General features: G+C 41.4%; 1 protein-coding gene across 1 annotated transcript in view; it reads right to left on the bottom strand.

The window, feature by feature from the left end:
* Positions 1 to 5,114: 5,114 nt before the first annotated feature.
* The window catches only part of LOC101846086, a 68,985-nt gene continuing 46,599 nt past the window's right edge, over positions 5,115 to 27,500 (bottom strand). The window contains exons 3-9 of the mRNA XM_013087062.2: positions 16,003 to 16,129; positions 15,189 to 15,330; positions 13,479 to 14,292; positions 11,102 to 11,945; positions 9,862 to 10,090; positions 9,133 to 9,363; positions 5,115 to 7,083 (exon numbers count right to left, since the gene is read on the bottom strand). Coding sequence (XP_012942516.1) covers positions 6,806 to 7,083; positions 9,133 to 9,363; positions 9,862 to 10,090; positions 11,102 to 11,945; positions 13,479 to 14,292; positions 15,189 to 15,330; positions 16,003 to 16,128 — 2,664 coding nt within the window. The 5' untranslated portion in view covers position 16,129 and the 3' untranslated portion in view covers positions 5,115 to 6,805. The remainder of the gene's footprint in view (positions 7,084 to 9,132; positions 9,364 to 9,861; positions 10,091 to 11,101; positions 11,946 to 13,478; positions 14,293 to 15,188; positions 15,331 to 16,002; positions 16,130 to 27,500) is intronic.

The raw sequence follows: 27,500 nt of genomic DNA, 5'->3' as shown, positions 1-27,500 counted from the left end.
AGATTAGATCTGACCTTTTTACACACGCATTGCAACAGATTAGATCTGACCTTTTTACACCTGCATTGCAACAGATTAGATCTGACCTTTTTACACCTGCATTGCAACAGATTAGATCTGACCTTTTTACACCCGCATTGCAACAGATTAGATCTGACCTTTTTATACCCGCATTGCAACAGATAAGATCTTACCTTTTTATACCCGCATTGCAACAGATTAGATCTTACCTTTTTACACCCGCATTGCAACAGATTAGATCTTACCTTTTTATACCCGCATTGCAACAGATTAGATCTGACCTTTTTATACCCGCATTGCAACAGATTAGATCTTACCTTTTTACATCCGCATTGCAACAGATTAGATCATATAAGAGGGGGGCTTCTGACCCTGCCTGTCACGGCCAATGTGGGCTGATCGTCAAAGTCCCAGCAGAAAGACTGACATACTCGATAAAAATCTTTTCCACACTGGGAATTGAACTCTTGTTTCCTGCATGCAACAGCGAAGGGCCTAATCGCTACACCACAGACACCGGTAAAGTATCTTGACTTCCTGCAGTGACTTACTTTCTTTACCGAGCCAATATGTCAGGCATAAATCATCCCTTTAAAAAAAGTTTCAGTACAAAATTTACAGTAGTGATGGTTCTTTTGTTTTCGAGGTAGAAACTACAGGAACATCTATTTATAACTCATTGTAGCCCAAGAATTGACATTCCCAAAATAATGATTGGAAAATAAGATTCGTCCAAGTTTGCTACATTTGTTATTTCATATATAGGCTACCATGAGAACCTTTATCAAGTAGACATGTCAAGCCAACACAAAAGGAATGACATAAAATTTCACTTTTTAAAATATGCAATGTGCATAACAATAACAATAATTTCATAATAATAACAATGATAATAACAAAAATGTATATAATTTTTATCGCGCCATTCCTGTATAATTCAGCTCCAAGCGCTTTAAAATAATTTCAACTCAACAAATCATTATAATTATCATAACAATCTTAGCATACATGTGATCAATTTTTCAACAGCGATACCCGCACAAACAATTTTAGTATGACAAATAAACAATTTTAGTCATAACATATATATATATATGCAATAAAACAAAATTCATGAAGCAGTCGGTTTTTTTACAGATGTCACACGAAATGTATAAAGTATCTTTTCATGAATAACCCCAACAGTTTCCTGCAAGAAGTGAATTATCAACAGTTTTGTGGATTTAGAGATAAAGACTTCCAGTACCGGTATTCATCCAGCCAACAATATTGCATACACAGGCCTGCCAACTTTTGAAAATACAAAATAGGGAAAACCAGTGTGGCACGCAGCGTGCCAGGTCATATACCAATACCAGTATTTATGATCTCCGTGTTTATGGACAACGAGGCAACACTGAGTCGGGATCAAGAAAACATAGTGCACAAATTCAGTTGCCAGGTTTACTTGAGCATTATATGTAGCCTAATCGCCAAACAGTAAAGGTTGCACGCGGCTAATCTGGATATCTAAGTAACTCACGAGCTCTGGTATTGTCGATTTCATTCATCACTCTCGCGCAATAAATTGTAACAATATTATGATATAGAGCGGCACCGAAATTGGGAAATCAAGACAGTTATTGGGAAGTCAGGAGCAACGCATCTGATTCGGGAAATTCCTGACAAAATCGGGAAGGTTGGCAGGCCTGCATACATGGACAATATTTTCATACATAGAATAATTTAATTCATTTCAAACATGATTCATTAATGACATATATTATATATCACATATATAGTCTAGGAACGATAAAAGCAGACTTCCTTTCTGTAATAATATTCTTCCCAAAATGATGAAGACAAAAAAAAAGGGAAACCAAACTGACATGAACTATAAAAAGAATCACAATTCAGGACACTCATTCCTAGTTCAAATGTATTTATAGTAACTATTTGAGTTAACATTTACCACAGTCCGCAAAATAACAGCATTATGATACAATCATAAGAGCAATCCCAACAGAAATCGACATTAAAAAATAGGGACACGCCCTAACGATGTTCAAAAACATGATACCGATTTTCCAAAGTCCTCTGTGCTCTTTTTAGAATAAAAGAAAAACACTAATCGACCCTGGTGAAATGTAAAACGGTATAGGTTTAACACCTCTATCAACACTATTAGGCTATCAACACCATTAGGTTATTAAAATGTATGAGGCAGAGCCTCTGAGTTTAAGTCCATCTCCGAAAAGACTGAGCGAAACAGGAAATTTGTGTAAAGTGCCTTTTCCCAAGGACACAACGTTGGAATGAGCTGAGGCTCAAACCCCTGCACCTACAATCTCTCAATTACAGGTCAAGTAGCCTAACAACAAGGCTACTGACACCACCTCAACAACAAATATATTTTTCAAAAAGTGAAGAGGTAAGACCCACGTCTTTGGCTTTCTTGTAGCATCTCAGAACAGCCTATCACGTCCATCTCAAGAGAGAAAAGCACATTAACACATGTAGAGTCGAACTTGCTCTAACAACCACCTGTCCAAAAAAAACCGACATGTACAAATGACCACTTATCAACACAATTTAAAACATAAAACAAACAGCATAAGAAGCATTAACAATGAGCATTTGATGATAAATGGCACAAAATTAAGCAGAGTTAAAAAACATGATCAGGTCTATGAGCAACAAAATCTCCAAATAACTATTAGCTGGGGCAATAACCACAATAATATAATACATATATTATTATATCCTTTAAAAAATTAGAGAGTCAATAATACAAGAAACATGAACGAACAAACCTTCTGAAGACTTTTCTGCTCTACTCTAAGGGTTTATAACAGCAATATTTCAGTAAACCCGTAAGTACTTTATTAGAATTCACGTTTTGTACACATATAAGAAAATAATCCAGCTCTCTATTGATAAACATACATGATCTACTGGGAAATCTGAGATAAACACGTGTAACTTATAAATTAGTTAAATTAGGATAGAAAATCAGCATAATAGAACAGAATATTACTGAACATGTCTGCTGGAGATTCCAAAGGCATAAATCGGTGGCGTCGGTGGCCTAGTGGTTAGGCTCTCGGACTCGCAACCGTAAGGTCGTGGGTTGGAATCCCGTCAGGGGCCCGACCTTGTGTCCTTGGGAAAGGCACTTTACACGAATTTTCCTCACTTCACCCAGGTGGGAATGGGTACCCGGCTATAGACAGCGAAAGATCTTGTCAGTTTGTTAGTGTTTGAGCGCTTAATCGGCTGCTCGCACTGTATGCTTCCCGGGAAGCTGAGAATGTTTCGGAGTGTTCTATGGTCTGCTGGGGTAATAATATAGTGTAAAGCGCATAGAGCCTGCTGTTGAGCGGGGATATGCGCTATACAAATGCTATCTATTATTATTATTATTAAATCAAGCCAAGGCAAATCCGATCCGCGAGCAATTCCAGTCAAGCCTGAAAGTTGTCACAGTAATAAACAATGAATGTATGAACGTGGTCTACGGTGAGCTGATAATAAACAACAATAAAGCTGCCCATCTTGAACATTAAAACAAATCTGGCCAGCTGGAAGTAATAGATCTAATAATGTTTTAGTTGTACGAAATATCCTTGAATGACATATATATTTTGTAGTGTCTGTTTTAGTTTCACTTCGGAGACCTTGTGCATTTCAACCGATTATTTGCCCAATTCTCACCTGCTTTGGCCTACAAGATATTTGGAATTGCTTAATCCAGCCCACGACTTGGACATACTTGCCATTATCTGGCATTAATCATGCTCACCTGATCAGCATCGGAGGCATAATGGAAAGTCTCTTTGCTGTTGGTTTCATCATTTTGATGAGAACCCGATTTTCTGATGCCACCATATAAATAAATAGATAAATAAATAAAAATGGTTAATTGTTATTCACCAATATGATGAGAAAAAAGGTTTTTCTTTTTCCATAGCCACTAATTGAGGACAATCTGGACCAGTACTGGTCAAGGCTACACACAGCATGTCAAATGATACCAAAGACAAACATGGGAAAACATTCCTTAATTAATGTTACAAGTTGCCTTTGACACATTTTTTTTTCCAAATTTGAAGAGCATTGCATTTCGATCAATTCGCCGAAAAAGCCATTACGGGTGAAAATCTTTTCTTGCCAATATTATTGAATATCTACACAGAAATGAGAATGAAAAAATGAAAAGAAATACTTTTATAATCACTTACATTTTTGGTGCAGCATTAAACATTCTCCCTTCAGAATATGATTGTAGTTTTTTACATAGTTAACAAACTAGTACTGTAAAAAAGTAAGTGTATGAGTTTTACACCTAGTTATCAAATAATGGTTTGTTTGTGTGTTTGTTTGAGTTTGCTTGAGTAAAGAGAAGCAAACTGACACGATAATGGTCATTTAGAGCAGGGGGAAAAAGTAAGACAGACAGACAGGAACAAGAGAGAGAAAGTAAAGAAGTAGGACTTACCAGTGGCACACTCCCACCAGCTGCTTACAAACAAAGGAACAATTGGAATCATTATTAAAGTATATCTACATCATCTTCCGTAAAACATGGCCATTTCCAAGAAAGCCCTATTTACGGGAAGCTGCCTGACACTGTTTCTTTATACTGTGGAAACCATATATAACAGGCGTGGTAGGTAATAACAGGGATTTTTTAAATCCCCGTTTTTCCCCACTCTTTGTCTCTATTAAAAGTCATCGGCAATAACAGAGCCTCATTGGAGCCCAATCGGTTATAGCAAGGACAAAGGAGCCCAATCGGTTATAGCAGGGACAAAGGCTCGTTAACAATGTGTAAAAAGTACGAGAGAGAGAGAGAGAGAGAGAGAGAGAGAGAGAGAGAGAGAGAAAGAGGGGGAGAAAGAGAGAGAGAGGGGGAGAAAGAGAGAGAGAGAGGGAGAGAGAGAGAGAGAGAGAGAGAGGGAGAGAGAGAGAGAGGGAGAAAGAGAGAGAGAGAGACAGAGAGAGAGAGAGACAGAGTAACCCAGTGATGGAGCAAGTACACGCAGCGGGTGAAGCGAGAGAGGGCTGTGGTGTGTCGCAGACTTCAATCTAGCCCTAAGCCTAGCTAGATGTAGGCATAATGTGTCATGCGCAGGCCTGCCACAGGGCCAAAACCCCTGTTCGTGGGTACTTGTGGGAAGGGAAACTAGCCATGAATAAATTATACAGCTGGAATAGTCCACAAATGCCTATTTCCCTTGCATTTCTGATTTAACAGGGATCTGATATAACAGGACTTTTTCTCTGGTCCCACCATCCCTGTTATATCAGGTTTCCACTGTATCTCAAAGGAAGAAACTTACACCATTTTAGGGCAGAAAGCTTTGTCTTTGAGACTGAAAAGGAGACAAATCTGAGGATCAACAGTCTTGACTAACACATGTGCTGCACTATCAACACAAGCATCATAAAATACCAATACATTTATCTTTTTGAAAATGAAAATAATAATCAGCAGTAGATCAGTTCCACCAGTAGTTCAAAACCAGAAAATGAAACTAGTTTTGTCATGGAAAAATAGAACCAGCAAAGAGCAGGTTCCATTTCATGTGTATGTCCAAATCTGTACGCTGAGTTTCAATTACTGCACATTCTGAACACAACTCTCGGTTTAACAGACAGGTAGGGTGCAATTCACTTGTTCTAAATATCCTTATCACATTTCACTGAGAAATATTGAGAAAGAAATACCATCCATCTCTACGCTAAAGGACTACAGACTTATAACTTGAAACCAAGTTCCAGTTTTGAGTAAAGAGAAGAACATCAACATAATCATAGTCATATGGTGCTGGGAAGAAGCAAAACAGATAGACCTAAAGAAAAGAAGCACCATCTACCAGTGTCACCCTCTATCCATCGCTTAAATCTAAGTTAGATTATTCGGAGTCGTTATAAAGATATCAAAATAATTGCATTAGTAAAAACTTGACATAATATTGTGAAACTCAGAATTTTTAAAAAGTCAAATTTCTCAAAAACTATGTAGGCCTACGTACTGAGCAGACAGTACTTTGTAATTCTAGGGTAGCGTTTTGTTACGTTGTAAATGCATCAATAGTCTAACTTTACAGTCATTTCCAAAGGCTTAATTTGACCAGTTTTGTGGAAATCGGGATCATGACATTAACAGACAATTGGAGGGGGCGGTAGCTCTTTCGATGTTTACTGAGGTCAACAGCAGCGTGTAATTTTACTAGCTGTCCTGCAATATGTGAGCTCAGTTCATTGGGCACTCACACGTCGATGGGTAAGCACTGCAGTAATTCCGCTCCCCTTTGTTTCATATGTAGCGCATAGCCAGGCAATAAGCCCAGTTGCTTCTCTGCACTGGCTGAAAGCACAAACTCAGTCTGAGGACGGGTTGGCGGACAACTTTTGTAGCAAGTGACCGTTGTGAGGTTGAGGCCAACTTGTCATGAAAATGACTGACCAGGATCGCACTGGACGGGGACCGCTAGGGACAGGTTTAAAAATACAGGAAAACCCACCCAAGGGTGTCACAGAACGATGGCGGCTAATACAGATGACCACTATGGAGGAGTGACCGCTTGGGTTGATTCTACTGGAGTCTGATATAGTCTCCAGCGATGTAGCTTGGTTGGACGTATTCTCTTCCTTGGAGGCCTCCGAGATTGACGTGCAATGTCCAACATTTACTATGATAATCAGTGGCTTTGGTGCACTGTTTCATTAATGTATTCGTGCTGTCCATGACATTGCCAATCCATCGATATTAACACAAGTTAAATGAAAAGAGGAAACGTCAACTCTCGTCATCACTCAAGTCAAAGTAGATCCCCGACAGCATCTCCCGGAGCAGAGGGGCCTGGCCTAGCCTCGAATACTTCTCAAACTTGAAGGATTTGAAAAACTCGCGCACCAACTTCTCCTTCGTGCGGGCCGTCATCAGCCAGTCAATGATGCGAGCAAACTGGGCCATGGGCTTTTTCATCCGCTTTTCGAGCAGGTACACCAGGGTCTGGACCAGCTGCCAGTGAACCTCCCGACCCAGGGCGGAGATTTGTGGCTCTGAGTCTCGATCTGAGGATGGAGAGAAGGAGACAGGGTAATTGATGGAAAATACAATCAGTGGATGGAGAGAAGGAGACAGGGTAATTGATGGAAAATACAATCAGTGGATGGAGAGAAGGAGACAGAGTAATTGATGGAAGATACAATCTGTGGATGGAGAGAACGAGACAGGGTAGTTGATGGAAAATACACCCAAGATTGTACAGGTTGGCCACCCACTGTTGAGGAAAGTGGTTGTCTTAGACAGGAGGACATCTAGGACAAAATCATTGTAATCTGTAAATATCGTCACTGCACCAGCAAAATGGTACATTTCATTTTTACTATTTTTGAGATAAAGGGAAAAAAACCTGTGAAGACTATTTATCACCTACAGACTTCAACAAAAGTTACGGACCACTTGCAAACACTCTCACAGCACAGATAGGTGAAAAACAAAACATTTGAAATTTCAAACATAGTTAATAAAATCATTTCTTAACAAAATCAATCAATTTCAGAATGATGACGTCACAAACTTAAGCAATATATCGCTCAGAACAACAGTACCCCTCAAAAGAAAATTCCAGGAATTAGTGTCCACGACAGTCCGTTAAAAAACGGGAGTGCCCACCACGCCGAGCAATGCAATCAAGGCAGCATCGCCTCGAGGTGTTGATGGTGGTGGCAATGAAGGCCTCAGGAACGTTTGCGCACTTCTGCTGCAGGATCTGCAGCAGCTCTTGTCGGTTAGCTGGTGGTGGCTGGTGCTGCTGGATTTTCCGGCCAAGTTTCCCCCAAACATTGTCAATGGCGTTGAAGCCGGAACTGTTGGCTGGCCATGGAATTCTTGTTATCCCTACTTGCCCGATGAACGTGTTTACTGCACTGCAACGATGTGGGGTGGCGTTGTTGTCCTGGAGTCTGGAGTATTGCATGTTGGCCAATGTGCCAGAGACCAGCTGTGACGAGTGGCTGTAGAATCTCTTGCAGGTACCGCTGGCCATTCAGAATACCATCAACATGGTAAAGGGGGTTCTATTGTGTGTGCTAATCCCACCCCATACCATGATGGAGCCACCACCAAAAGGAGTAACCTCCTGCATATTAAGGTGCATCAACTGTTCTCGTGGACGCCGCCACACACACGCGCGCGTCCATCTTTTGGGTTGACCATCGATCGTGGCTCATCTGTGAACAATACATGGCCCCATTGGGCACATGTCCATGGTTCATGGGCCCTGCACCAAACAAGACGACTTGCCTGGTGTCCTGCGGTCAGCCTTGGTTTCTTGATTGGACGCCTGGCACGGATGTTGGCAGCATGCAGCCAGCGCTGAAAGGTCCAGGACTCATCTAGTGGCTTGATGGCGCTGCCTCATACGGACAAGGACAGAGTGCGACGCTGCTAGCCTTCTGGCAACTTCTCGGGCTTCAACTCCACCCTGTAGCCATGCCATAGCCCTGGTACGATCAAAATCTCTCAGTTTTCGTCTTGGTGGCATGTTGATGCAATACTGGATTTTGTGCAAACGGCGGCTTATATTGCGAGACCAGTTCGAGACCATATGTCCGTTTATCACATGCACAAGAAATTTTAACTGAGGAATGTCCATGGTGTCGCACACAAGTCGATAAAAAAAATCAAGTTTGGCTAAAACTCCCCAAGGATTTCTGTGCTGCACGGGTGGTTTTGACCCTTTAGGAAGCTTTGCCGTACGTATTGTTAACCTATAAACACTTTCAGCATTAAAAAAATTGAAACATACCTTGCTATCTTTTTTCGGATTTAAAAAAAATCAGGACTGTCAGTCAAGGTGGTCCTTAACTTATGTTTAAGTCTGTAGTTGCATTTTGGCACAACGCTGCATTATAACTTATGTCACTGTAGCAAAATGGCCCAACCCAGAGTGGAGCCAATATGCAACTAGCTTTTTATTACTTTGTTTAGTGGTATTATATCAACCTTTGGGTAAAATCAAAATAAAAATGTGCTGGCGAAAAAACACGCATGGCAAACTTTACCATTATTTACACACCATCCCCAAATAAAAAAAAAAATCTAACACACACACAAACCTGGTGCCATAATAATGATGGTCTTGAGCAGTACCATCTCCTCCTTGTTAAGTCCCAGGTTCTGGAGGGAATGGAAGAACTCAAACAATTCCTCCAGCATGGATGGGGCGATCGACACCTGGTACAGCATGTCCATCTCACACTTCCACTTCCCGTCCACCCCCTTGAACACTCGAAGGTCGTAGTCGAAATACGCCGTGGCAGAGGCGACACAGATCTCTTGTCTGGAGTCTGTGGATTCATAGATCAGATGGTTTGTTAGTTTAAAAAAAAAAAAAAATTAGGTTCCAACAAAGATTGCGCACTCATGTGACCGTATGCTGTTGTCAGCACTCTTACTAAACTAACTAACATTGAGTATTAGGTAATAAAATACAGCAAGACTGATAGACAGAACCAAAGGAATATTCTATTCTAGTTGCTGAGAAAATTAAAGTTTGTCATAGTTTCAGTTTTGCAAGAGCGTTACGGCATTTGCAACACAAATAGATTATATAAGTAAAGATGATTAGATATTAACACAAAGAAAAGAAAGAGGTGAGATAAGGACGATAAATGTTTGATTGGAAAGGACGTAACCACACCAGAGCACCCACCAACCACCCACAAGTTTAGTTTGCAAAAGATTAAAGTCTTGTTTATTCAACAATTTCAGAAGAAATCTATAAATAAGGAACAGACTGAATCTGTAACTTTTTTTTACAGGCACACTCAATAAATAAAACTCACATTTAATGAGTCCGATCTTCTCGCTGAGATCCAACATGTTGAAACCGGGAATGACTTTCGCAAACTGGACCAGACCCCTAATGAATTTCTCCATGGAATCAATCAAGCCTTCCATACGTTTTTGACGATCATCCGCATCCAAACCCGTTTCGATGAAGATTTCGTCGTACTCTGCGTCATTCAGAGACGTCAGTTTGCCAAATACTTCCTGTTTCAGCCTGCACTGCTCCTGTAATACATTATTTGTTCATTAGAGTAAAAAAAATATTAATAAATAAATAAAAGTCAGGAACAATCATCCTCTGCTTTCATTATTTGTTCATTAGAGTAAAAACAAAACAAAAACAAAAAGTTAAAAAAAAAAGAACCAGTAAACAACCATCCTCTGCTTACAATACTCTAAGGTATCGAATAAAAAGGGGGGGAGGGGTGTAGAATAAAAAGGGGGAGGGGTGTAGGAATAAAAGGGGGGGAGGGGTGTAGGAATAAAAGGGGGGCGGGGGGTGTAGGAATAAAAGGGGGGCGGGGGGTGGACAAGTGGTCCAAAAATAATAAATGGGGGTGGTGGCACATTCAAACACCTTCCCTTCTACAAGTAGGAACAAATCAGTTTTATTTCTCCTTCAGGGAATAAAAGAACAGGAGACATGAAATTTTAGTGATTTTAGTAAGTTACTGTGACAACTTTTCCCATTTAGGAACAAACTAGTTTCATTAAAAAATATAAACCAATGTACAAAAGTTATAAAAAAGCACAAAAAATTGAAGTAGCTAATACCGAGGGTAATTTGCCATTTACAAAAAAAAAAAAAAGAAGTTTCATTCAGATATCTAGAATCTAGATATTAGATATATTTCACATGATCATCGGTTGTGGCAAGCTGGAAAATAATAAAGGAAGGGTATGGAAAAATAAGGGGGGGTTGCGCTAAAAAATAGAAATTAATAAGCATCACGGTTAGTATTTAGTTGAAGTTTTATGGCATGTGCAAAGAGCTGTTACTAGAGAGTAACATACAAAGAAAAGAAGGAGAGATAAGGAAGAGAGATGTTAGATTGGAAAGAAGGAGCAAACCCATTAGAACACCCGACAATAACCCATATAAATACAAATGGGTAGAAGGATAGATAAAAAATACACAAAATAAGGAATGAACGAGTGATGATATGCAAAGCTTAAGAAGACAAAACTGTGTACACAAACAGTGCACAGTGAACCAACTGAAGCAAAGAGACTTACATAGTGTTCTTTTTGCTGAGCAGCCACATCCTCTGGGGCCACCCGGCCAAAGCACTGGTCCATGAATGACTCGTGGGCCTCTGCCAGCCGCGCTATCACCTCGTCCCTCCGCCGGTACAGCAAGCCAATGTTACTGTGATCAAGGCCACACCCACAAGTGTCACAGAAAGCGTGCAGAAGCTCCGCCTCCGAGGCAGGGGTGGGGCTAGATGCTTTCACAGACCCCGGCCCCAGCGACCCTTGCTTCTTCCCCTGTGAGGTTTGCTCCGCCCCTGAAGATACCAATCCTGCCACCCCGTGTGACATCAGCATGTCTGGTGACGAAGCGCCCATAGATTCTGAGGAAACTATTGATGAAGGTGAGAGCACTTCTTCCAGCGCCATCAACTTCTGGCCCGGCGATGCTGAAGAGGACGTCCTTGAAAATGAATTGTTTAACAACGAAATCTGAGAGGAGAGCTGATTGGTAATTCCATTCACCTGCTGACTGTTTGACTTATCAGAAGTAGAGGTCACTAACCCAGCAGCTGTTTCCGAAAGCAAAGGGCCAGGAGTCCTGTTCACAAACTGGTTTTGATTCACACCAAGATCCAGAGGCGATTTTTGAAACGGGAAGGATGGACTGACTTCGGCCGCACTTGTGGAATTTATGAAAAGCCGATTGTCTTTTGCAACGTGGTTCTTTTCTCCATTGAAAAAATTGTCAGCCAGTCTGGCGGAGGTAACTACTGAGGGATGGGACGGTGTGATGCGATGGAACTCCGATGAGGTGGATATGTCTAATAATGTGGTTATTGGTGATGGCGCTGTGGTCTGATGGGGAAGGCTGGAGACAAGAGGAGGCCTGGGGGAGATAAAAACAAGGTATGAACTTTGAGCTGTACAGCATAAATAGTTTTAGTTTACTTAGGACATCCTAGAGTTGACGGCCGATTACATTAGCCATAAGTTTCATTTTGTGGTGCCAGGGTCAATTTAATCAGTTGTAATTTGAGTCGCTGTTTTGATTCGTTTACCCCTTTTTTATATTGCAAAACATTCAACTGCTTCACAAATAAGTTTTATTTCTTATTTTTACATCCTGCTTTCTGAAAATATATAAGTTTGTGGCTTTTACTTGTTCAGTTTGCCTGCTCTCAAGCATTTTCCAACACAATAAGATAAATCCTAAAATTCCCTAGAATGCCACAGCCACTTTATTAGCCGATACTTGGAGGGTTAAACACAGACTTGCAGTGAGAACATGAGGACATGTTTACAGTCATTTTTGTGCTATAATGCAAGCAAGACTGATAAACAGAACAATAAGGAGAGGGGGAGGAGTAAACTAGTACCCACCAGTGGCACCCTTAAACCCCGAAAGTAGCAGATTTGTATGACTGGGTTCTCAGCCGCAAAGGAAAAGGATGCAAAAATGGGTGAGGGGAGACTCTTTCATCTGCAGGCCATGAACTTGCCGTTCATGATCACCAGCCAATTTCTAGTTTGAGTAACCACATAGGACACCTTAGGGACAGCTGGTTTAGGCACTTCACAAACTCAAATAAAATCCATGGTGGTTGAATTCAGTTATCCATCTTCTCTAAAAAGGACCAAAAACTAGGTCGTGTGGTCACTCCACCTAATAAAGATTTCGTAGTAGTTAAAACTTTACTTAAAAATTCAACAAATAGTTTTTAAGGAATTGAAATTTACCAGATAGCTGTGTGAGGAGCCTTTTTTTGCTGTTTGATTCTGGCTCGCCACTTAAGTGGCAATTTTGGCTCCACGATTTAGAGGCTCACCACTTAAATGGCATTTTGGGAGTACTAATTTCCTCAACCCTAAGATCTACACCAGGTCCAGTGCTACATTAACTACGTATTTTCATCAAAATTGTTATTCTCTGTCCAATTACAAAGTGGCAGGATAGAATAAGAAATGAAGAGCTTTGGCAAAGGACAGGACAAAAGGATATAGAAGTAGAAATAGGACAAAGAAAGTGGCTTTGGATGGGACACACCTTCAGAAAGCCCAGCGGAAACATCACAAGACAGTCACTGCAATGGAACCCACAGGGAGCACGAGGCAGGGGTAGGCCACGAGAGACATGGAGGAGATGTGTGGAAAGGGACATGAGAGAGATGAAGCTCACTTGGAACGAGCTAGGACGGATGGCCCAGGATAGAGATAAATGGAAGGAGCTTGTATTTGGCCTATACTTTGCCAGGGGTGAAAGGCGTTGATAATTGATGAATTATAAATAGTTTGAGTGTTCAAACAAACAAATCCATCAATTTTTGACAGAACTATAGACATTTTAAGGTAACACACTTCATGCCCGGGCACGTAAAATTGTGGAATCTCTTGTGTACCAAAAGAGTTAAGTAAAGCTTACCCGTCCAGCACAAGCTGGTCAAAATCAACAGGTAAGAAGTCTGGCTGTGAATCGACCTGGGTTATGTCAGCTGGTAAGTTGGTACCAGCCAATGGTAAGCCATTACTAGGCAGAAAGTTGTTATTCTGAGCTCCAATTTCTCTCCCATTCGATGATGTAACACAAGGAACAACACTCCCAGCACTGAAGTCCCCTTTCAAGGGATTTCCGTTTACAGAATTTGTATTTTTTGTGCTGGCGAATACAGTCAAGGGGTTCTGAATTAGCCTGGAAGTGCCTGTGATTCCAGAGTTTTGGCCGAACAGTGAATTTGAAGAGGAGGCAATGACGTCTCTGCAGAACTGGTCCGAGTCGGACGAGGTGCTCTGACCCGCTGCACTGGCCAAAGAGCTCTGGCTGTCCAGGTCTATTGACAAATGTCGACCTTCTTTTCTCAAGGGCGCACTACCTAACGCACAACTCGAGAGAGTCTGATTCAGTCCATTCAGCGGAGTGTAACTATGAGAGATGACATCGTTCGACGAGGTCTCGCTTAGTTCGTTCAACAAAGCCTGACTGATCACTCTCGCTGTGTGACTGAGCCCACTAGTAGAAGTGAAGCCCCTGACGCTCGACAAAGACGTCGTGAGCTCTGGCGACAGCCCATCACCGCTCGTCAAAGCGTGCCCGGGTAGAACAGACGTCGGAGGGAGAGAACCATTGTCGTTCACTAGACCATTGTCCAATAAGCCCAGTTTCCGTTTATTCTCCAGACTCTTTACCTCCAGGATATCATTTGTTCGTTTGGACGACGTGTACCGGCCTGTCTTGATAGCTGTAGAGGGATACAGACAAAGAAGACATCTAAATCCAAAGTGAAACGTGTTCCAGCTACAGTAATAAGAATAATAAAAATGATAATAACAACAATAGTGATCACAGAAATAATAAGAAAAATAATAATGATAATAATACCAATAATAATAATGATAACAATGATGATGATTATAATATGATAAACATAATAATAATAATAATAATGACAATAACGATAATAATAATAATAATTAAAAATGCATATCCATGCTCTACAGCATGCTCTTTGTGCTTTACACATATTGCCAACCCAGCAGACCCAAGTACTTTCAGACATTCTCAGCGTCGTAACAAAATTTTTCGCTGCTGACAGTCGGGCACTGATTCCCATTTGAGTAAAGTGAGGAAAATTTGTGTAAAGTGCCTTTCCTAAAGCCACAACATTGGAGCCATAACAGAGTTTAAAGCCGCGACCTTTCGGTTACGAACACAACAGCACACATGAGAGGACTCTGACACAGAAGCTAGATCACTTACAGAAAAGCAGCTTGATGTATTGATACCAAAACAAAGGTGACTTCAGGATAATGTGAAACAACAAATTACACGGCAAAGTATCATTTTTTAGTTTTAGTAAGAGTTTTACGGAACTTATAACACAATACGATAATATAAGTACCGAATATTAGAGATGTTACAAGAGAGTAACAAACACAAAAAAGAAAAAGGGCAGATAAGGATGATAGATCTTTTAAAGGAAAGAAGTAGCAAACCACACGGGAGCAACCGCCAACCACCCACAAAGTATAGTTTGAGAAAATGGCTGCCAAAGTTTGGTGACTTCCAAAGCTTTAGAGTTCCCACAAACTGTAAATATACATTTTCCGTGCCTTTATATCAGTATAGTACACCCACCTTCTTTGGCCATCCCGACAGAGATGCACTTCTTGTAGCGACACAGCTGGCACAGTTTGCCGCGGCCATGTTCAATGACGCAGTTGTTGCCAGCCTCACAGCGGTAGCCACTGTGCAGTCGAAGACTGCGGTGGAAGAAGCCCTAAGGACCAGGGAAAGGCATGTTTAATGACGGAAAAGGAAGTTCAATGACGAGAAAGCATATTCAATGAGGGAAAGGATGTTCAAGGAGGGGAAGGCAAGTTCAATGAGAGAGAGAGAAAGTTCAACAAGGGGAACGCATGATCAATAAAGAAAACATGATTTTCAAAGGGGGGGGAAAAAGAAGTTCAACGAGGGAAAGAATGTTCAGCAAGGGAAAAAAATGTTCAATGAGGTAAAGAAGGTTCAATAAGGGAAAAGGATGTTCAACGAGTTAAAATGATGTTCATTCCCTCATATGTAAAACACTATAAACAGGCCAGAAGGAACCAAATTAATCACCTCTACCCAAAAGAGAAAATTATTTTAAAAAGAAAAAAAATATTGTCAAAACCAAAATGTAAGCACTTATTTATATATTCTAATATATGTATATATATAACGGAGTTCGATACATAAGCATGTCAGCATTTATGTGTGTATGTGTGAGCGTGACTGTGTGTGTGTGTGTGTGAGCCTGTGTGCACATGCGTGCACACGCATATGTGCCTGCGTACATGTGTGTTTCGATCCGAATGTGAAAAGAAACTCCTTAATTAAAAGGCCACCCTTGCGGATTATGCTTTAATTTTGGCCAAATCGATACACTATCATATCAAAACCTATAACGTACCTTGCAAGCTTCGCACGTATTGGCACCGTAGTGGAACCCTGCGCCTGGCGCTTCGCACACGCGACACGGCGGAAGGTTACTCTTGAGGGCATCCTCCGGGTTGATGGCCTTGCGTTTGCGACCCATTCTGATGTGACGAGATGAGATAAGACGATAAGAATTATGAGACGATGAGATTATGAGATTATGAGATCAGCCAGGAGACACTCTTTTATTTCAGTACTGTAAAAAAAAAAGGCTGGCAGACAGAGAAAACAGAGGGGGAAAAAAGAAGAACCTACCCTCTAACATATTATGCATTATGATATGACAAACTAGATAAAATAAGATAGGACAAAGAAAGATGAGGTGACATAGATCGATAAAGATCAGACAATTCAAAACAAAATAAGATGGAAGAAAAAAGTGAAAGAGAAAAGATAACATGTAATGAAACAAAAAATTAGAAAAGATCAAGTAAAATGAGAAAAACAAATTGAGATGAGACAAAATGGTCGCTTTTAAGCACAAGGGGGCTATACCGATAAATGCTGTTTTGAGAAATGAAAGTCAAAGTTTTTGGATCCTTATTCAGTCTCTTTAAAAGACAAGGAAAGTCTTTCTCTATAAACAAACAAATTCACACACCAATGAAACCAAACTTCTCCTATAGGTAGGACAATGCCCAGATTTGGTGTAAGTCACGATTTCTGGAAACCCCCGAAATCTGGGTAAGCCTGCTTGTCCCTAAAAGCGACCAAATACGATGAAACAAAACAAAATGAGAAAAGCTGTTTCATAGTTCATAGGTTTAAGTGTTAAAGAGAAGCACACTAGCACAAGAATTTCTTCTTCTTCTGGTAAGTGTTTTACGGCGCTCGAAAATGCGACATAAGGTCATATGAGCGCGCGGGACACACCAAACACTTTCAGTCGATAGAAAATTTTGAACTTTGTCCGGTTTGCAGCCGAAGCCTACTCTTATCGATTTTGGACCACCAAGGGATCTCTAACGTACGTAACTTGAACACAGGACCTCTGAGGTTTTTCGCCCTTGTCCGAGAAGGCTAGGTGTAGATCTTTCCTACCAGAAAATCAGGGGTGTGGCTGAAAGATAGCAGTAAGAAGGAGACAAAGAGTAACAGTAGAAAGGCTGCAGAAAGAGTCAGGAGCCCAGATGACGGGTGAAAAGAAGGTGAGGGGATGGGGGCTGAAAGTGGAGACAAAAGCAGATGAAAGAATATTGATGGAGAGCAGGAGAGGAGGTAAAAGGAGACAATTTTAGAGACGAAAAATTTTCGTCGCTATCCGGACTCGAACCCGGGACCTATTAAATGAGAGGTCAACACCTTAACCTCTCATCCACGAAAGCCTAGAGCATAAGAATAGTTATCAACTGCTGGGAAAAAGTAAGACATGCAGACAGAAACAATAGAGGGAAAGTAAAGAAGTAGGACCTACTTGTGACGCCCTCCAACCACGCGCTGAGAAAAGAAAAACTGAGAAGAGATACGATAGGATAAAATAACACAAGTGAGTTGAGATAAGATTAATCAGGACAAAACATAATGCGGTCAGTAAGACAAGATGCAAGTGACACGGTAAACTGAGATGAAAAAAAGAAGCCAGAAAAGATACAGCGATACTAGATAATGCAAGAAATGATAAAACGAGTCAAGATAAGATTAATCAGGACCAAACATAATGCGGTCAGTAAGACAAGATGCAAGTGACACGGTAAACTGAGATGAAAAAAAGAAGCCAGAAAAGATACGGCGAGACTAGATAATGCAAGAAATGATAAAACGACTAACATAAAAGTACAAACACACACCATTAATTGCCTTTCTGCCTTACCACATGTTTAATCTTAACAAATGAAGTCATAATAGAAAGAAGACTATGCTGTACGATGACATAGGAGTAAAAAGCAGAAATGAATAAAATCTGCACACTATTATCTGATAAAAACACAGACAACGGAAACGTTTCTGTCGATAAGCCAAAGAGGTAAAGCGCTGCTGTATTCTCAAAACGAAAAATTGGGCGAGTGAGAGAGTGAGTGAGGCAGAGGGTGAGTGAGTGAGAGAGAGGGTGAGTGAGTGAGACAGAGGGTGAGTGAGTCAGACATAGGGTGAGTGAGTGAGAGAGAGGGTGAGTGAGTGAATGGCTGGGTGAGGGCATGAGTGGGTGAGAGAAAAAGAGAGTGAGAGAGAAAGAGAGAGATAGAGAGAGAGGGGGGAGTGGGAGAGAGAGAGAGAGAGAGAGAGAGAGAGAGAGAGAGAGAGAGATAGAGAGAGAGAAAGAAAGAGAGAGAAAGCGAGTGAATAACTTTAATGAGAGTTTTACGGCACTTGCAACAAATTAGGTCATAAGGGCCGAAGATAAGAGGGGCTGCAAAAAACGGAGGAGAGAAAAGGAAGATGTTTATTTGATAGAAAAGAAGTTGCAAACAACACTAAAGCACCCACCAACCACCCACAGAGAGAAAGTGAGAGAGTGAGTTGGCGGATACGTGTATGGGCAGATGATGAGGTAAGTAGGTAGGTAGGTAGGTAGGTAGGTAGGTAGGTAGGTAGGTAGGTAGGTGGGTAGGTAGACAGGTAGGTAAACTACTTACTAAATCAGTAAGTGTGTGGTTTTAATGCCTATTTCAACAGTCTTTGAGAAGGGAACGATGCTGCTGTAGTGATGTTTTGTTCGGAGCACAGAGAAGAAAGTTGGCACCGTTCAAAACAAGCGGTGTGTGTGGGGTTTTTTTTGTTGGGAGGTCCCCCTCAATACCAGGAGAATGTCAATAACTTTCTTCAACTTCTCGTCGCCTCAGAAGTATTTTGTCCAAAGTGTAATTTAGTAAAGATTTTTTTAAAAATAGTGGAGGGTTTTACGGCGTTCGAAACTGCATAAGGTCATATGAGCGCCAAGGGGTGGGTGTCAACAGAGAAGTCTATACATGGAATCAGACTTACTCTGCTCACCTCTCTAGCTTCAACAGCACAAGGTCTGCTTCAACTATCAAGGCACCCCGGATATAGCGGGGTCACAAGAGTGACAAACATACAAAAGAAGTAGAGGAAAATGACAATAGTAAGGATTAGGAAAGAAAAAGCAGCAGTTCCCTGTTGTAGATGAGGCACAGTTATGAGCGTGACATGAATCAGCCCATTTACAATTGTACTGTGCTTGAACGAGGAATGCCCCCCCCCCCTTTGGGAATGGCCTAGAATACCCCCGAGGCGGTGCCACTGACTGCAGTGTCTTTAGGCCATTCCCAAAGGGGGGGCATTTCTCGTTCAAGCACAGTACTTTTAGTAAAGACGGATTTCGGACAAAATATAATAGTTCGAAGGCGACGCTTTACTAAAATAACTCAACGGTTTGCTGCGGCACTTGGTAGAGCAAGTCCGTATGAGAAGTGAGTTTGAGTAAACAGAAGCACATCCACACAATAACGGCCATTTTGTGCTGGGAATAAAAAGCAACACAAGCACACAGCAGAAACAAAGGGGAAAAAGAAAAAGAAAAAGGACTTCGGCCCACATATAGCGCCCTCCAACCACCAGTAGCAAGCTCCCTCAACTAGTCTAATAGAAAAAAACAAAAGGATAAGCAACTACGGTCATGTTCATGAAACTGTTTCTTCTTGTTGAATGGTGTTTCGTGAAGGGTGTTATAAACGGGAACTTTTATTATTTTTAGAATTGCCACTATTATGATAGGGATAATAATACCCTACCATATTAATATATTAGGCGCTCATCATCATTGCCTGTCCCATTCCGGACCAAGATACGGTCACTTTCTTTTAAGTACAAGGGGGTTATCCTGAAAAATGCTGTTTTGAGAAAATCGAAGGTTAAGTTTTTGCCCCTTGTTCAGTTTCTTTAAAAGACAAGGAGTTTTCTCTATAACCAAACAACTATACTCGCAATCAAACCAAACTTCTCCTAAAGGTAGGACAATGCCCACTTTTGAGTAGGTCAAGATTTCTGGAAACCCCCGAAATCTGGATTAGACCGTTTGTCCTTCAAAGCGACAACATAGGCCACTTTCCATTATCTCGTGATAGCAAAACCCATTGGAAGGTTGGGAAATTCAAAATCTTTGATTTAAATCTCTCAAAACTAGACACTGAGCACAGATAGAACTTTGTAATAACTGAGGTTGCTTCTTCTCCAAAGTACACGTGACCAGCCCCCCCCCCCCTCCTCTCCCCTGTCGGTTACCTTGTGAATTCCAATCCAACATTTTCTTTGTTACGCAGCTAATTAGCTTCCTGAGGGTATGTCCAACCCAACACCACCGCCTTTTCCCCACTTCATCTCCAACTGAGCTCTGTCTTCTTCTCGCACGTTTTAGTTTTAAAAAGTTTTTATGGCACTTAAAATTAGGTCACTTGAGTTCCGAAGATTAGAAGTGCCACTAGAGAGTAACACACGAAGAGGAGAAGGAGGAGAGATAATAACGATAGATGTTTGATAGAAGAAATAAAGGAGCAAAAATTACACCAGCACACCCGCCGACAAGGAGCAAAACAAACCAAAGCACCTGCCAACTGCCCACAAAGAGGAAACTAAACCACAGCGCCCGCCAACCACCAACACAAGGATCAAACCAAACTCAAGCACCCTCCAACCACCCACACAAGGATCAAACCAAACTAAAGCACCCTCCAACCACCCACACAATGAACAAACCAAAAACTGCGCGTCCGCCGACCAACCACGTTCTCACATATACTCTTTAAAAAAAAAGAAACTTGACGCTTGGTAAATTTTGAATATTAGGAAACGCAAAACAAAATTGTAAGTACTAGGGACAGAGTTTTGTAAAAGATCAAGTGTTGTCGCCAAAACACCAATAATCACGCGCAGGGCACATCAAAACGTCCGTACAGGCGAGTTTTTACTGAATTCATAATGGCGGCCCTGACCACTTTCTCGAGTACATTAGTGGACTGAAAATCAGCATTCTGTAACATCCCACACTGCCGTACAAAAAGCCACAACAACCACAGTTCACATAGTCCATGTAACACAACCGTAGGCAATTGAAAAATGCCAAGGTAGACTGATGCTGAACGCAATACTGCAATCAGAAGATTGGAAGTAGGGGGGTAACTAAGCAAACCACGGTAGGCACTTTGGCGTGTCTAGACAGACCATTACTGCATTATGGACACGATACAACAACATTCAAAGTGATAGTTACAGGCCTAGGTCAGGTCGACCGAGGGTCATTACTGCGGCCCAGGATTGTTATGTCCATGTGCGCCACTTTCGAGATCGAACCACAACAGCAACGTCTACAGCTGCTCAAATCCTTGGACATGGCAGAATTTCTGACCAGACAGTCCTGAATCGTCTCAGGGAGGCAGGACTCTTTGCCCAAAGACGAGTTCGACGTAACGTGTTGACCGCGCACCACGTGGCAGAACGTCTCCAGTGGTGCCAGCACAGAGTGACGGGTGTCAGGTACAGGGATAAGATCCTGCAGCCTCATGTCGTTCCATACCTGAACGCTAATGCAGGCATTTTGCAGCAGGACAACACTCGCCCGGACTTCCTGCGTGCCAACAACATTCCTACTCTACGATGGCCTGCCCGTTCACCGGATTTGTCTTCAATAGAATTTTTATAGGACGAGTTGGATCGACGGGTGTGGCAGAGGAATCGGCCACCTCAGACACTTCCAGAACTCCTTGTGGCACTCCAGTATGAGTGGCAGATCATCCCGCAACATATTATTGCAAACTTGATTGCATCCATGGGTTCCTGATGCCGAGAAGTGATCAAAGTAAATGGTGCTCATATAAGGCACTGACTTTTCGTGTACCCCATTCTGTTTACAAGCTCGTGTATGACATTCGGTTTGTTCAGCACGGCTAACATTTTAAACGTGAGTAGTTATCATCTGCCAGACCATTGCCTTATTTTGTTCTTTTCACTATGTTCGTTTTATTAGAAAATTAAGTTTTGAAAGTGAGCGTCAGGTTTCTTTTTCGAAGAGTATAGACCACATTTCTTCATGAACGTAATAATAAAAATCAGCACGACCCGTTTTCGCGTCCGTTGCATGACACCGCATGACGAAGCAGCCTCGAGTACTATTATCTGCTCTTCAGCGGCTGTTCACTCCAACTCACTCTATCGAAGAGGGGGATTTCTTCCATTGCCATTTGACTTCGTTCTTTTGTTTTAGTAAGAGTTCTTCGAAACTTGCATCACAATAACGTCTTGTTTTAGTAAGTGTTTTTTGGTTTTAGTAAGAGTTTTACGGCACACGCAACACAATAAGGTCATACTAGTGCAAAAAAAAATTAAAGGTGTCACAAGAGCGTAACAAATAAAAAAGAAGGAGGAGAGATCAGGACGATAGACGTTCGATAGGAAAGAAGGAGCAAACCACACCAGAGCACCCGCCAACCAGTGGCGGGGCGTAGTGAAGGGCTAAAGGGCTTGAGCCGTGAGTCCCACCCACCCCCACCCGCAATTCTCCACCCCCCCATAAACCAGTGTTTCTTCTAATAAACGAGATAATCAGTGGAAGCCGTTAGAACTGTTTCAAGAATCTTCCGCCTCCGTCTTTCGTTGCATGTGGTGAACACACACGTTTGCTCGTTTATCCAATCACAGTTGGTCACCGCTCACAACTATAGTAACCTAACAGCCAATCAAATGTGTTACTGGGCCCATTCAGACCGCCCTTTCTTAATAAAACTCTTCTTGAAAAAAAGGTAAAAGAAACAAGAGCCCGCGGAAACAGTTGTGAGAGAAGGCTCGTTCTCTGCCTGCCCAAACAATGGGGGGAAAGTTCATGACACACTTTCCCCAGAGACCCAGAAAACCAAAACACCTTCATGGGCCCATGTTTTAGGAATGCCTTGCTTTCTGCGACCCCACGGCCTAATCCAGATACTGTTGTAAGTGTTTTAGTTTTAGTAAAGAGTTTTACGGCACTTGCAACACAATAAGGTCATATAAGTGCCGAAGATTACAGGTGTTACAAGAGAGTAACAACAAACGTAAAAAAGAAGGAGGAGAGATAAGGACGACAGCTGTTTAGAGGAAAGAAGGAGCAAACCACACCAGAGCACCCGCCAACCACCCACGTTGTAAGTGTGGCTTTGCGTGCTTTGGTAAGTGTTTTATGGCGCTCGCAACTGTATAAGGTCACATGAGCGCGTTTGCTTGTGAGTGTGTGAATGAAACATACTCACACATATCTGAAATGCCCTCTGAACAAATGAAATCTTTTCTTTGAACTCTACCTACCCTGATTTCTCAGCTCCACCCACATTTAGAACCATCCAACGCCACTACCGCAAACAATTACCCACTTAATGATTGTTTTACGGCACTTGTAACACAAAAAATAAAACAAAGACAACAACAACAACAACAACCACAACACCAGCAACGTTTTGTTTGTTTGAGTAATGAGAAAAGCACACATCAACAGAATAACGGACACTCAGAGCTGGGAAAGTGACTCAGACATAAACAACAATTATTAGTTTAGTTTTGTAAAAGTTTTACGGCCCTTACAAGACAAATAGGTCATATTATAAGTGCCTAAGATAATAGGCGTTTATACAAGACAGTGGCATACAGAAAAAAGAAGGAGAGACAAGGACGATAGATGTTTGAAAGGAAAGAAGGAGCAAAAAACAACATAACTCCAACCGACAACCCACTAGAAAAAACAGAAGAGGAAGAAAAGAAGTAGCACTTAACTGGGTTTCCCTTTAACTACCAACAAAAACAACAATAACAATAGCAACAACAACAACATTATCATCGTCAAGAACAACAGCAACATAATTGAATACATACAAGATGTCATTAATCCTCCTTGCTCTTCCACACACGTCCACGAAATCTTTCACACAGCACCACTGTACCTTCACATAATCAACAATGCTTCCTTACCCACCTAGTTCAACCGAACACGCAACAAAAAGTGTGCCATCTGCGAGCGTGTGTGTGTGTGTGTGCGTGCGTGAATATAGGGTACAAAGTTTGGCTAAAGTCATTATACACACCAAAATCTAAGCCAGGGTACGCCTAGTCCGAATCTGGCACTACTTTTTTGTTTCGTTTTCTTCTTTGGTTATAAGTTGCTGGGCATTTTTTATGATTTTGTTTTGGTTTTGGTTTTGGTTTTGGTTTTTGTTGTTCGAAAGAGCACACAGAAGGCAATGGAAAGCAAGCTGGGTTCATCCATTCTTCAAGGAGCCCAGATAATGAACACTCTTTTCATGAAGCATATAATCGCCGGCAAGCTGCTCAACACAAAAGCGAAGCCTTTCAGACAGGAGAGAGAAACAAGCTGTTACATTGTCCTTACATTAAACGTCTGCGTCTTTTCTCGCATTTCATTTCGCAAAAGAAATATTTCTTGAACACATTAAACAACTCACACCAAAGAATGTTTTGAAATTATGGTTTTAAATTTTTTTTTTTAATTGACTATTAAATTAAACATTTTTTTAAGAGGGGGGGGGCGTGTTGAAGTAAGTTTTCCGACACTTGCAGTACAATTAGGTCATATAAGTGCTGAAGATTAGACGTGTTTCAAGAGAGTAACAAACACAAAAAAGAAAGAAGAGAGAGAGGTGCAAGAAAAATAATATTTGAGAGGAAAAAAAGGAGCAAACCACATCAGAGTACCCCCCCCCCAGCTATCCACATACCACAATTAAGCAACTGCAATTTAACACAGAAAATTAATAAAGTAAAATTTCAGGGCTTCATGCATCTGAACTGCTCGTCGACGGAATGCAAGAACTGCTAGAGGCAACAAACTCCTTCAACCTGCTTCAAAAGCATAGAGATGAACAATATTATGAACATGCTTTCGTAACCTCCTCTTGCGTGCTTGCTTGAGTAAAGAGGAGCACATCAACACAATAACGGTCATTTAGCGCTGGAAAAAGTAAGACTGATAGACAGAAACAACAGGGAGAAGGTACAGAAGTATGACCTACCAGTGGCGCCCTCCAACCACCCGTAGTCCCCTCCTCTAACAGATTGAGGACTACATTAAGTCTTTTTTTGGGGGGGGGGGGGCTGGTGTTTTACGGCGTTCGCAACTGCATACGGTCATATTAGCTCGTGGGACACATTAAAGATTTTCCATTTGGTAGGAAATTTCGAATTTTACCCGCGTGGCGAACAAAACTTACTCTCACTGATTTTAGACCACCAAAAGATCTTTAACGTGCTCAAGTACCACACGGGAGACAACGGCGTTCGCCTCTCATGTCAAAGGTGCCGGATTCAAATCCGGTCCGTGCCTGCATATCTTCTCTTTTCCTCTCCTCCTCCTTCTTTCTCCCATTCCTCTCCTCTTCCCAAAGAAAAAACCCTTCCTTCTTTCAATCCTTCCTCCACATTACTGATAGTAAGGTAGACGTACGCTCGAGCACCTACAAAAATGAGGTAAATAATTCGTGCCGACACTTATCCTCAAAAATCTTTTTAACAGATGAACCGATGACATTCCTTCTTTGTACAGAAGTTTGTATTAATTTGTCTTGACGTAATCGTAATATTTTTCCTCAACAATTAAGTCAAGACTATTTTTATATTAAAAAAACCAAATTTCCTTTATAAATACATGTACAAATATACAATACTACTAATCTCCTTTTTATTTTTTTTTATTATTTTTTTTTTTACAGTAGAGGGTTTTACGGCGCTCGCAACTGCATAAGGTCATATGAGCGCCAAGGGGTGGGTGTCAACAGAGAAGTCCTTACAGGGAATCAGACTTACTCTGCTCGCCTCTCTAGCTTCAACAGCACAAGGTCTGCTTCGAATATCAATGCACCCCGGAAATAGCAGGTCACAAGAGCGACAAACATACCAAAGAAGTATAGGAAAATGACAATAGTAAGGATTAGGAAAGAAAAAGCAGCAGTTCCCTGTTGCAGATCAGGCACAGTTATGAGCGTGACATGATGAATCAGCCCATTTACAATTCTACTGTGCCTTAACGAGAAATGTCCCCCCTTTGGGAATGGGTTAAAGACACAACAGTCAGTGCACTGTCCCGGGAGGATACTTATCTCCGTCACACGGAAAATGAGAGTTCAGAGAACTCTCCGCTTCTCACACGCGTATAGATTCTTAAGCATACTGTATGTCACTGCTCAAAAAGACTCATTTTAGTAGCAAAACTTTAGCCCGCGTAAAATTGCGACCTACTGATAATTACAAGTGAAACTATAGAATTTCTGTTATATAATTCGTCTGATGAGGAGTAGCATGATGAAGATGAACCATAAAAAAAATGTAGGTGCTTTCACATCTCCACTGACACAATTTCGATCATTTAGGAGGCGGGCCTCCGACCCTTTTTAAAAAGTAAGGCTTTAAAGCGCTCGCAACTGCATAAGGTCATATTAACAGCCCCAAGGGACGGATGTCAACAAAGAAGTCCAAACGGGGAAACAGGCTTACTCTGCTCACCTCTCTAGCCTCAACAGTACAAAGTCTGCTTCGACTATCAAAGCACCCCGGAAATAGAAGTTCACAAGAGAGTGACAAACATACAAATGAAGCAGAGGAACAATGACGATAGTAAGGATGAGAAAAGAAAAAAGCAGCAGTTCCCATATTGTAAAGGTGCCTTGGTCAGAAGGCCCCATTCTTGATATTATTAGACACCGTGGTAAGAATGTGCAATTCCTTATACAATCTTCACTGATGATCAAATACTTTACTTTTATCCGCCGCTTACACCCTTTTGGGTGTCGCGGGAAGAAAGAGACGTCTCTCTGTCGCCAGCAGGAGAGCTTGGGTCAGGGGGATGCCGTGGGTGGTTAATGTTTCTCTGACTCCATCTATCCAGGTCTTTCTCGGTCGCCCTCTACCCTTGTTGCCATCGACCTTTTGGATGTAGGCACGTTGTGCTGGAGGGCGAGTTGGTAATCGTAAGAGATGTCGGAACCATTTGATTCTTTGGAGTTGGATGCGATACATGACATCATTTGTGCCCACCATTTCTCGGATTATTGAGTTTCTAATTTTGTCTCGCCGGGTCGTGTTTACTGCTTTTCTAAGGCATCGCATTTCACATGTTGTAATTCTTTGCTCTAATGTGATTATCACATACAACTCTCAATAGTAATATTAGTATATAATAGCCGACGAGTTAATGAAGTGGATAACAGGGTAAACCCGTCCCGTTCAGTAGCAATGTTCTTGTGCAGGTACCTTTTGGCGTACAAAAATAATTAATTAATATAACTATCCAAGGTTGCAAAAGCAAAGAAAAAAGAAAAAACCTATAACATCTTTTCTTTGTCCTTTTGTAAATTATACAAATAACTTTGACTTCATCTAAAATTGCGCCATTTATGGGTGAAAAAAAATATAAAAAAATGGAGTGGGGCGCTCTTTACAAGCGACACACTGAAAAACGACAGCAACCTTGGACAAGTAAATCCTCACTTTTAGTTTATTTCTAGTAAGAGTTTTACGGCACTGGTAACATAATTTCATATATATATA

The sequence above is a fragment of the Aplysia californica genome, unplaced genomic scaffold (genome assembly GCF_000002075.1).
Source record: "Aplysia californica isolate F4 #8 unplaced genomic scaffold, AplCal3.0 scaffold00539, whole genome shotgun sequence".
Taxonomy (NCBI): Eukaryota; Metazoa; Mollusca; class Gastropoda; order Aplysiida; family Aplysiidae; genus Aplysia; species Aplysia californica.
This window is presented reverse-complemented; position numbering and strand designations above follow the sequence as displayed.